Source organism: Parus major, chromosome 3, assembly GCF_001522545.3.
Source record: "Parus major isolate Abel chromosome 3, Parus_major1.1, whole genome shotgun sequence".
Classification (NCBI taxonomy): domain Eukaryota; kingdom Metazoa; phylum Chordata; class Aves; order Passeriformes; family Paridae; genus Parus; species Parus major.
Genome location: NC_031770.1, coordinates 106,420,692 through 106,433,410, shown reverse-complemented (window position 1 = coordinate 106,433,410; position 12,719 = coordinate 106,420,692). Strand labels below are relative to the sequence as shown.

Below are 12,719 nucleotides of genomic sequence, written 5' to 3'. Positions count from 1 at the left end.
GAGTTGCCCTTTTGTAAGCTGTTATTTTCTTTCTAATTTTCCATGGACCCTTTTAAAAAAGGCACTTCTTGTCCATTCCAAGAGACATTTTTTTCTTCTAAAGAAAACACTTTGAGAATTTTATCAAAGCTTGAGGCAAATACACATGATCCAGGGACTAAACAGCGCCATGCCCATTTACAGGCTGGTCCTTGATACATACTCCCTGGGTCCCTGCAAGCTATGAGCACATCCAGGCTGGGGCAACTTTTGACCCAAAACAGGTTTGTTGGACTCCAGATGAAGCTGCATACCAGTTTTCTGTCTCTCCCTGAGGCTTTGGCTTGAACCTAAATGGAGTGACACCATTAACAAAGAGACCTCCAAGACTCTGCCCTCCCTCCCTTGCTGCTTTCCCTTGAGGCAGGGACACCAAGGTCCATCTGCTGGGATTAACCAGCTTCCAGAGTCTTTGCAGGCAGCTGTGTGATGGCTTTCAAAGATAAGAGATGGCCCAGGGTGGGCTCATGGGTTAGGAATTTAGTTAAATATCTCTTTGGAAGGGATCTAGTAGGATTTACTTCATTGTTTACATTATGCAGTACCAGTCATCCTTAAGACCCCCGGCCTGTGTGTCAGTAAAGCTGGAAACACATCCAGCCAGCAAAGGATCCTGATACTGCTCCCCATGATCCTGTTCTCCCCATACAGAAATGCTGCCCTACTCTGACATTCAGAAGTTCCTACATTTTTTGCTTCAGTTCACCTAAATGAGGGTTAATAAGTGAAATACTGAGCAGCAGGACACTTGGGACTGAAACTCCAGAGAGAAAGTCAGCTTTTTTTCCTGGGTAATGGTGCTGCTGCTGCCCAATGCTGAAACACCCATGGCTAGTCTATGGCAAAGAGATTGTAAGTTTCTGCTTACAGATGCAAGTGTCGGCCCCCAGGGGGAAAATAATCATAAGCCTGCTCAGTGTTTGTTAAAAGATACAGGTAATTGTGGAAAAGAGCAACAAAAAGACAATTGAGTGGCTGGGCAGGTTGATTTATGAGGAAAGATTAAAGGAGCTGAACATGAATGGCTTAGCTAAACAGTGACTAAAACAGGACATGAAAAGTAGCCACTGTCAACAGTATTTGAAGTGTCTGTCTGAAGGGGCATTAACTGTTTGGGTGTGGATATTTTGAATAAATGGAGGTCTTGAAAAGGAGGTTGGAAATGCAAGTGCCAGATGAATGTTAAGGAAAGTTAACCAAAGAACAAGACTTCCATGGCAATCTCCTCCCCACACTAAGGTGGGGTGCCCCCCAGAACTGTGCTGCATAGACGTGACTTAAAGAACTTCTGGGAGGTGTCTATCTTAAATGCCTCAGTGGCATCTCAATCTCTAAGCACCAGGGCAGGGACAACCAGACAGCATGACAATAAAAGCCCATTCCAAACTTTCCATACAAACAGAAGATAAAATGCCCATGCCTTGGGCCTCAGAGATCAAGCAGAAATGCAAGGAAATGTCCAAAGTGAGGGGAAAGCGATTCTCTGGAATTCTCTTATAGAATTGAAGGATGATGTAGGGCTGGGTTTGTTCACAGGTACTGAGAAGATACATAAAAGCCAGCCTCTACACTCTGCCATTACTTCTGGCCTGTCCCAAACAAGAACTTGAACTGGAATAAGAGAAATTATTTTTAGTGACACTGAAGAGACCCAGGTTGGTCATAATTCAGCTGTTATAAATCACATAACTCACATTAGGCACAGTACACTCCTCCCTGCCTAGTCCACACAGGACTAGTGGTTTGACCATGGAGAGCCACACCTCAGGTTCAAAACAGCAGTAAATTAGAAATTAACTTGCCATATCCTACTGCTTTCTTTTCATTTCATATAATCAAAGACTGGGCAGGAAATACTGCATGGTGAGAATTCCATATCTACTCAGGTAACAATGAAAATTCATTGCACAGAATATTCATTGATAAGAGAGTTGACAGTTCTTCAGTTCAGCTGCCATGACACAAACTCCTGTGTAAATGTTGTCTCCACACCCAAAATGAGACCAATACTTTCTCCCAAAGTTTGGCTGGCCCTGCCTATGTAACATCACTCATAGCAAGAAACACTTCTTAGCAAGTGAGTGCATTGCACAACAATCCTCACTGATGCCTGTAGGTGTAGTAAAATTCATTACAGCACTTCCCAGCAATTAAATTACACATTTGATCATAGAGTCACAGAATCATTTAGGTTGGAAATGACTCTAAGATTGAGTTCAGCCATTAACTCAGACAAGTTCACCAGTAAACCACATATCCGTGCCCATGTAGCTCTCATCAATGGTCTATAGACACCCCTGAGTGCCTATTATACTGATTTTCTATTACAGCAATGGCTCAAAAACCTCACCTGTACCAAGAGGTCATGTATATTTGCAGCACTGGTGACTTTGAAAAAATGATATTTTTGTTTTCTTCTCTTTGTCATGGTCTTCTAATTCTCTTTTCATGGTCAGGAACAAATTTTCCAGATCCCAGAGGATTTCCTATTTGTTTCACATTAAAGTGGAGAGAGGGCAGTAGAAACCAGCAGGGCAGTGAGAGGTGCACAGCAGAGAAATGTGTGTGCTGGCAGAAGGGCCGTGAATCCTTCTATAAAGGGTGCACGGAAATGCCATTGTCTTGATATGTTTTTAAAAAGGGAAGGCAAAATACATATTAATGCAAAAATATCTTAATTGGACATGGTGTCAAACCCTCCCTTTAAATTTAATCTAATGTGTGTTTCACTGAGCTGTCAGCAATCTCCAGTAGCCTCCAGGCACTAATGAGCGAGCATCAAGGTGTCAATGCTTCTGGCATTAACCTCAATTAGGAGGAGTTAGGGTGATCACTGAATCAAGGGTCAGCCACTCATTGCTGAGACATTCCTCCAGCTGCAGCCTGCAGTCTCCTGCTTGAAAAGGGCTGGCAGACAGGCAGCCAACCTCACCAGTAAAGAAATCTCATACCTGCCAACATTACTGTTAATTACTATATTTGAAATCTGCACAGGTCTTAACAGGCAGGGAGACACAACAGTAATCCTATTTATGAGGCTATTCAATGAGGTTCCCAGGTAAAAAAAAACAAACCTGTGGTATTGAAATTAAAAATATCGACCACTTACTCATGGTCATAATTTTTAAAGCATCATTAAAGGCATCGATATGACAAAGAATGGAAAGTCTGTACAGAAGGGTGAACCTTACCAGGAAAAAAAAATCACTACAGAGATAACCCATGTAATTTTGATTTTGCTCCATTTCTCTCTCTCCAGAGCTCCTGAAAGGCTTCATTTAGACATGTGACATTCAGATGTCATCCTGCACAATCACTCTCAGGTGACCCCATGATTTCTGGGGTGAAATCATGGATGGATCATGAGTGATTTTGAGACTGAACCACTCCTACTCAAGCATGGAGGTCTCAGGACAGCCAGGCAGAGCCCTCCAGATCCACCCCAGGCCTGAAATCCACTCTGTAGATGGCAGATTGTTGTTCAGCCTCAAGGACTTGGGCATATTTATGCCAGAGGAAATCATTCAGCAAGAAAATCTATTTAGTAACCTCAAAGTTGTGTCAGCCACCATCAAATCTTGGTTACATTATAGTTTAGCATTACAGTTATTACAGTAGAAACTACAGGTCCATTATAAAATATTTCTTAAATTTCTAAATTTATAAAATATATGAAAAATACCAGAATGAAAAACAAAAGTCCCACCTGCCTCCTTCCTATCACCACTCCACTAAAACAGACTGATCACTCTTCCCTGCAGTCTTCCCCTGTGACTTTTAGGCCACAGTCCTTACCAAATTAAACCAAAAAACCCATACAAAACATAGAGCTAAAAGGATTAGAGGTCTCAGGTGCACACACCTTATGAACAGTGGAAGTCAAGGGTTGCAGAGTACTTTAGCTAATTCTTCATGGGACTCTTTCCATAGCAGAAGCTCTCCCAGAGTAAAGGACCGCAGCAGCAGGCTGCTGCCTAATTGTAAGGTAGCACTTGTCTTACAGCTCATTCTGCTTAGGATCATCATAAAAAGTGTCCTTTGAACTCTGTCTCTGCTTCCTCCAGCCCCTTTTTCTTTCCTCCCCATCCTCTAGGCAATGATTTTTATCTCCAAGCCTCCATTTCTTCTCTGCAGGAATCAAAGGGGTTTCAAGCCTTTCCCTTGAGGTGACAGCATTACCTGTTCCTCCTCCACTTGAGATGCAGAGCTCTGCTTCCTCAGAATATTTATTTACCCTAACCTGTATCAGACACAGGCTCATTCTGCCCTGGTAATGAAGACTTGCTGTGTCTGGCCCAGCCAGGCCAGGCATGTTCAGACTCTCCTGGGTTCACTCCTATCAAGCTACAGCGAGCTGTACAGTAAGCAAAGACAGACAGCAGCAGCACAATGACAGTTTTCAATTACCTGATTTACCAACCTTCATCTTAAAACTAATGAGGCTGTTTGTGTCATGTTTGACATCCCAGTGCAACCACTAATGTCAAACATAAACAGCTCTTTGTCCCTGTAGCATGTTCCTCCTTGGTGCAGGATGGCAGAGCTGCTATAGCCTGTATACCTATAGCAGCTATATATAAGGTATATATATAAGCCCACTAGTCAAGCATGTGCCTCACTCACTTCATCACTGGCCAGCAAAAGAGATGGCATCTTGCCTTTACCCTCAGGTAATCCATGAACTCCAATAGATCCATGCCATGAATCCAAAATGTGGGTCTCACTGACTGAGGGGCTTCCTCTGTCCTTCCCTCTGAGATGCAGGAAACTGCATCCACAACAATTGTAAAGTCATCATGAAAGGTGATAAAATCACAGCCTCAGAAGTCAGAAAACATCAGCCTTGAGCTCTCTGCTCACCCATCACAATGCAGTTTTTAGTTACACTGCCACATTTTTTTTAACAGGTTATGTTGAAGTATGACTAATTCCGAATGTGAGGTCTAAGTTTTTGCTTTTCCTTCACCTGGATGGAAACATGCAGAAGTCTGGAAGGAGGTTCAACAAGTCCACCTGCTTGCAGAAACTGGTAACAGACATTACATCACCAGTGAAAATCTACTCTGCCCCCTCTCCCATACCACCAGATGCAGCCCTTTAGAACAAATCTAACCTTAAGAACAAAAGTTTAAAAGAACACCCAGTTGGTCAAAGAAGTCAGCAAATATATTGACCCCATCCTAGGTCCTGGAAACATTTAGGGAATTAACAAATATGAAATACAGAAAATTTACCTCAATCCCATTCAAAATCAATTAATAGGATCTCCAAATCCAAGTATAGAGATTGATATAACCTTGAGCTGTGGTGCAAGACACCAAGCTGCCATTTGAGAATTTTGCAGCGTTAACACTCATGGCTAGAGGTAAATTCTCAAGAACTTAAATAAACATTATATTCCTCTCTTTCCTGGATAAATCTTTAAGAGCTGGAGATCTGTCAAACAGTGGGAGTGGAAACCAATAAATATAAGAAAACACTGGTATTATTACATAGAAATTATAATTTGGACCAAAATAAACACGCTCACAAGAACAGGGTCATTGAAAGCATCTAACCAGATCATAGAACCGTGGAATCACAGAATGGTTTGGGTAGGAAGGGGCCTTAAAGTTCATCCAGTCCCAAGCCACCCTCAGCAGGCACAGGGACAGGCAGGGACACCTAGAGCAGGATGCTGAAAGCCACACCAACCTGGCCTTGAACACTTCCAAGGATGGGTGGATGTAAATGTAAATATCTGCATTGTAGAGGCTCTACATGTAGATAACAATAAGTCAGCTAAGCACCAGAAGGCCCCTTTACAGTCAGTACAGGAGAACTGTCACTTCAAATATGCAGTTCATCTTTTTCAGGCACTTACTTTAGGATGAGATGATTTGTGCCTCAAAAGCAGCTGCTTCTCCACATTACCTGCAAAAGGAATTTTTCTCAAATGGGAATGTCTACACTATAAATCTCTATGGCTTATATGTCTACACTTGGTCAGATGAATCCCACTTCATGAATTTTTCAATATTTGTAGTCATTACATGAGCACTGGATTGCTTTTTAAAAAAATACTCTGTACATTGAAAAGAAGCATAGGCTTGATACAAAAAATCACTGGACAAATTTCTACTAACTTAGGAAAATAAGACAAATTACTTGAAAAGATATCCTAAACTATCTCTGAACTCAGTGTCTTGACAATGAAAGTAGCTACATGGAATTATATCATATAATTATTCTTTTATTTATTTGGTAGGTCAAACCCATGTAGCCATGAATTTCAAATCTACATGTCTGTAAGTTCTGTTTCACAGCATTATACAAGAATCCCAGTTAAACAAACATTATCAGACATTATACATTCAGTGGAACATCCCTAGAGCTAGATTGCCTAACATGTTTATTTGTTTGTAAACAGAAATTTCATTTCAACTTTTGAAGAAAGAAAGTCTGCATTAAATATTCTGTGTCTGTCTTTCTCACCCTGCCTGCATTGCCCTGCTCCAAAGGCTTTTGTTTTTTCTTGGAAATCTGAAAATTCTCCTTTTCTATTTTATGCAGGTCTTGGAATTAAGTTTTATAGCAACAGAAAGCGCTTTTGCAGTGATAAAAATATATTTTCTACATTCATGAATTCATAAATTTTAAGAGCAAAAGGAACCATTACATTCATCCAGCCTGAGGCATTGATGGATTTACTGCAGAGGAGCTAATGGACCAGAGCACAGTCCCTTTGAGATGACAGGAGAAAATTTGTGCAGCTTTTTTGCCTCCCTCCTCATCATCATCATGAGGGCAACCACCTCAGAGCTGCCTTGTTCAACACAGACTCTAGTCCAGCTTGAAAGAACATTTCTTTAAACTCATTTTAGAGAATGCCAGGCTGCTTTCCCAAGCACTCAGAGAAAGCAGAAGTCAGCACACCCCCATCACCCCAGAGCACCTCGACCACCTCTCCTTGACCCATTTGGTCTCCCAGCAGCACCAGACCCCCAAAGCAACAGTAGCTGCTGTCCCTGTGCTCAGGCTTTGTTCTTTACCTGCACAGTTCTCTCGTTGGGACGTGAAGCACTTGCCCCTGGGACTCAGCTTATTGCCTCATAAAGCAGGATGGCAGGATTATTAATGTGGCAGAACTGCAGGGTTTTCCAAGCAATTTATGAGTTGCCATGGCAGTTCATTAGCTCTCAGCCCAATGGCCCCTTCCTGACGAGCATAAATCAAGCAGGAGGCACGCACACATCTAAATGTATGACAGATATCCACATCAAAAACACAACTGAGACCATATTTCCTCCATTTTGTTCAGCACACGTCCAACCACAGCACTAAAAAGTCACCACTTATCAGAACTGATAACCAGCCCACTGAAACACATCTAGACACAAAGAAAATTACAATCTCCCTTTTATTTTTCTTTTATTCCTATCAAGGCATTTCTGATGGATGCCTGCATTTAAAGAACAGCAGGTCCTTAGCTGAGGGACTGCATGGACTGCACAGGGAGGCAGGTCTGGCAGTGGGGACACTCTGAATGTCTCCTTTAACTTTTGGTGCTCAGAAAGAGGTTTCACTTTACACAAAGACAAGCCTCTCATCCTCTCTCAAGGAAGGCTTTGAGAAAATATTTAACTTTCATGGTAATTATCCATAGGTCTTAAAATAAAGCACACACTTCAACGCTTCCTTGAGTCCAAGTGGCACTGTGTGTGTAAAAAAATTCCACAGGTTTTAATGCAGTGCTCAGTTAAGACTTCATCACAGGCCAAAAAAGCTAATCTAGCAAACTAGAGAGGAAAGAGATATAGATAATTAAAGGGAACCTTTGAAGTTAATAACTGGACAATTAAGAAAATTAAAAGATTGTGAGCACAGTAAGTTTTATGAGTACATACAAAACCACCATCAAGCGACTCACAAATATTACAAAAAAATACAACGTTTTATACCAAAGAAAGACAGAGACAAAGGAAGATGTTTGGGGGAAGAGAAAACAAGGAGAGGAAGATTTCTAGTAAGTCTTTATTGCATTCTTTTTCTCAGTTGCATTAATGCTTTTTTATTTTCTTTTCTTCTCTAAGACTTTCAGGGTATTTTAAAGAAAAGGCAGAGCTAAAATTTTTATATCTGACTCTATTGCAGCTGCCACACTCAGAACTCAACCTCACCATGCCTTATGAGCTTCCCAGAATGAACTTGCCTTTTCCTTTTGAAAAATAATTAATGCATTTATTAGTGCAATAATGGGACCCACATACTGGAAAATCCCACTTTCCATACCATTCCATTACCTGAGTCTGGCTTTGGGCCAAATTTTTGTATTTCAGCTCCTGCCAAGGTTCAGGTTTGGAATGTTTTTACGTTGGAGGATTTTTCATCTGTTTCTTTGCTGGGCTAATGGGATGCTAATGCACATGAGAGATCTCTATCACACCAGGCTGCTGGGTACTTTTTCCCTTCAATCACCTCGTACATACACATGAATTGGTGGCATTTCCCTCTCAGCTGAATGATGCCAGCAGGCCCTGAACCCATGGTGCAAAGGGGTATAATTTGATATGGAGAACTGCTGACTTGAGACATTCCCACTGGCTGGAGTAATTACAACCAATATTTTAAAAATATACAGCAGGGCAAAAAGTTAGATGACACCTTAGTTTAGGAATAGATTCACCAGCAGAACTGTGTGTGTCTGGCAGGAATTCTTATGTCCAATAAAACATGGAAACTAGAGGAATTAACCTTCAAGAAATATGGATATGGCTTAAAGAAAGCAAAGCTGTTGCCTCATCCATGCACCTCTTGGAGATCTGGGATAGGGCCCAGGTCCTGCTTTCAGGCTAGAGAACAGTGTGGACATGATGACGTGAGAGACCTTGAAGATGTTCTCCTGCCAGGACTGGGAGATAGGACACCTCACCAGCTCTTCAATAGGCCTTGGTCTACATAAACACTACCAATCTGTCACAGGGTCCATCTCAGCTGTGATTTCTCCTAACAGCTCATGAGCTTTTAGTTAATATTACCTTTTGTCACCTCATAAATTACTTACTCAGCAGACTTTTTTTCATGAGTTGCTATCAGAAGAAGACAGAAGGAGCCTTTCCAGTCCTTCCCATGCTTTAGCACCAGAAGTAGAGCTCAGCTCCTCTGTCCCCAGTCACTGAAGGTCCTCACTAAGGAAATGTCTGCATGAGGACTCTCCCTCCCACAGCCACGTCCATCGCTGTTCTTGCTCTCGCCACCTCTTCTGAAGCAGCACAGCAGCACTGGCCAAGGACACGTGGCAGTCTTCCCACAAGTAAGACAAGTGACACATGGCAGGGCATTTCTGCCAGTCTGGCAGGCAGGGGGTGACAGAGAGGAGCAGACTGACTGCACTGACTGATCACAGAGAGTGATGGGGTCACGTACTTGAAGCAGCAACAACAAGGGCTGAAGCGATGCTCAGAGAAACCCATTTGTAAACCCATCACATTTCCTAAACTGTGCCAGGGTCACTGCATCTGTCACTGATCTCCAGGATACAGAAGCAAGAGAAAAAGGGTTTCCAAGTGCAAGAGTTGTAAAACAGGGATATGTACAGAGATACAGGCAATAGGGAAGTGCAGTCATGCACATTTGTCCCAGCCTGTCCCCTTTCACTCCCACAGTTTTGGTGAAAGGAGGAGAGTGCTATAATGTGTACAGCTTTATGGAAACCTGAAACAAAGAGACAGCCAGCAGGAGGTTTTCTACACTGGTATCATTCTCTAGGTCATAAGAATACCAAATTGTTTGGTTTTATAATTTCTTCTAAAAGAATTCCAGGATTTAGTTCTGTCTGGCAGAAGTACATGGAACTAGAATTTGATTTCTTGTTTATTTCATTTTCACATGTTGAAGGACTTTTCTATTTGAGTAGAGAAATATGTGTCTGTTGATCACAAAATCCAGTTCAGAGACATGTCTGAGATCATGGTTTTGAAAAGGAGCCATGGCCACCTTCAAAGGATGAGGCAGATTTTACCCACAGAAAAGCAAAACATGCCATTTTGTGCTCTCAAGCATGACTCATTTCCTGATGCAGTTAGGCTTGGACTAGAGAGTTAAGGCCAGATTAAGAGATCATTACTGCCTTTTGTAGTGGACTTTGAGACTAGGGCCACAGTTCTAGAATAAGGCCCTGGAGGCCTTTGATGGAGAAATCCCCTTGGAAATACATCATGGGGCTCTGTTTGTTTTCCCTGGATTTTGAGGGATGGAGCTCCTGTTTTTCCTTCTGCATTGCCTTCATTTCTGTCAAATCCCCATGAGGATAAGCTTCTCCCCAGTCTTTTTATGAGAAAAGTGATACAAAAACATCACCTTCCAGACTAGAAAATTCACAGGGCTTTGCATGGGTAGTCTTGCTACTTCTTGCCGCATCAACTTCAAACAAAACCCAACCTTCCTGCCACTCCTGCCGAATGAAACAACAGCCAGACAGGCTGAGAGCCTGATGCTCCTGCATCAATGCTTCTGCTCCTCAGGGTGCTGCACATCCACCATGCTGTAGCCACTACACAAAATGTTATAGTGACTCCATCTCAGATGCTCTCTGTCTCACTCAGCATGCTGCAGTTACAGACAGAGTGACCCACAGACCCATTGTCTGCATGTCTGCATGTCCCACTGTCTGCTCAGCACACTCAGTACAGCACCAACATTTGCACTTCCAGACGGATGCAGAAGGGAACACAGAGAGGTAGACTGAGCTGATCCTAGCAACAACTATGCAAGCAAAACCCTGAAGGAAATATTTTCAAATATGTCAGCTACAAATGACCAAAATGTCATCACAGTAAGAAGACAGATGTTGTTTTTATACTTCAGGGCTCAGACAGGAACAATTTTTCTCTGTTGCAAAATAAGATGACTAGTTAGGTAAGAGCACAGTGTCTGCTCAATGCTGTGACTTAAGGTCCCAACTGAGAGCACCAACTGTTTATTTTTTTTTTTAATAACAGCATTTTGTTAGAAAAAAAATTATTGCAATGTTTACCTGAAGATTTTGGGAGCTATTTTCTACTAATGCGGTGGATGAGTATGGTTTGGTAAATCACCTGATTCTATGGTACAAAATGAAATAAATACAGAATAAAGTAATAAGGATCCTACTGACAACCACAGCTTTGGTTCAGGATGCCAACATTAAGTGTGTAAATGTCCACTGAGCAGATTGACTTCACTGTCAGATTTTTCTGCCTTGAAGAAGACGAGTGGGTTAATAAATATCATTTCCACATTTTTGGCTTTTTCTATAGAGACAATGAGTACAAAAAGTGACAGAATTACAATACTCTGATGATCCAAAGCTTTCCCTGGTTCACCAAATAAGAATCACCATGAGCCAGCTGGAAGTTCAACAACTTTTTGGATCTTATTCTCCACACACCACTGTTCAACAAACATGGATATCAGTGAGAGTTAGAGAAATTTGCAACTTACCACAGGTGTAGATGACATTAAGATGCTTTTGGATGCCTGGGTAACAAGGATCTCCAAACTCATAGGTGCTGGCATATATGCTGCAGCTTCTTTTCCCATGACAGCGCTTGATCATGAGCTGGAGAGCAGTAGCTGACTGACATTCTAAAAGGGAAAAACAATGCCATCTGTGAATATTTGTCCATTCACAAAAGAAACTGCCTAAAAACAATTTACCAGTTGCAGACTGTGAGAATACATACCAGATTCTCATATTTAAAAGTCTTTCTGTTTACATGAGAAGGTGTATCTGACTCCAGCACAACTCCAATACATTAAAAGAATGCTGAAGAATCAGAAGCCCCCATACATGCATACTAAGAAGGCTGGGAATAAAAGATCTTTCATCTTTGCAACAATCACAAGAGGTGTCTCAAACACCCCTCTCTGGCCACTGTCAAAGACAAGGGTGATTAGTGTCTCTGTCTGCTCTTAGATGTTATATTTCTAAATCTAATGAAAATTACTATGAGGTGTAATAATTATATTATCATCATCTACCATATAAGTAGAAATATTGTTTTAATCACATTATCACATTAATCACATTCATTCCATGCAAGTAGAAACATTTCATATTAGAAATTTAGAATATGGGAAGTTCCAAAAGTGTTTTCCCAAGTATTTTTCTCTACCAGGTGGTTTTGCCTATTTTCTTACCTAAGGTGAGAACAATTTGCACAGACAAAGTCTTGATCTTTTAAGTGTAAGACTGACAGTTTGCTTTCATTGTCCAGCCAGGACTAAGCTCAGGGAAAAACTCACAAGGAGACATTTCTTCAACAACAAATTGTTCCTAAAAGGAATAGGACAACTACAGAGAATGGAATACAAACCCCTTTTGGTCACTAATTAGGAGGAAGGAAAAGGGAAAAATGGGCCTCAAAAGGTACTGAGTGCTAGAACCAGCATAACAATAAAACCCATGAGAGACATGGGAAAGCCACAGAAAACCTAGCCTAGAGGGTAACATGTCTTTTTTCTGAAATCAAAGGCAGCATTTTATTTCACATGCTGCAAATGACAAAAGAAGAAGGCTCCATGCAAACATTTCCTTACTGAATGACCCAAACTTCCTAAGGGGATTTCTGATCCAATGAGTGTCAGAGGTCTCAGTGGAAACATCTGGCATGCAGCAATCCTGATTCATTGTCTTTTTGCAAATGTCCACTTAGAGAAAC

General features: G+C 41.5%; 1 protein-coding gene across 2 annotated transcripts in view; it reads right to left on the bottom strand.

Moving 5' to 3' along the window:
* Nucleotides 1-12,719, bottom strand: part of EVA1A (eva-1 homolog A, regulator of programmed cell death) — a 202,752-nt gene that overhangs the window by 92,499 nt on the left and 97,534 nt on the right. For both annotated transcript variants that reach the window (XM_015620809.3, XM_015620810.3), the window contains exon 5: nt 11,500-11,643. In XM_015620809.3, coding sequence (XP_015476295.1) covers nt 11,500-11,643 — 144 coding nt within the window. The remainder of the gene's footprint in view (nt 1-11,499; nt 11,644-12,719) is intronic.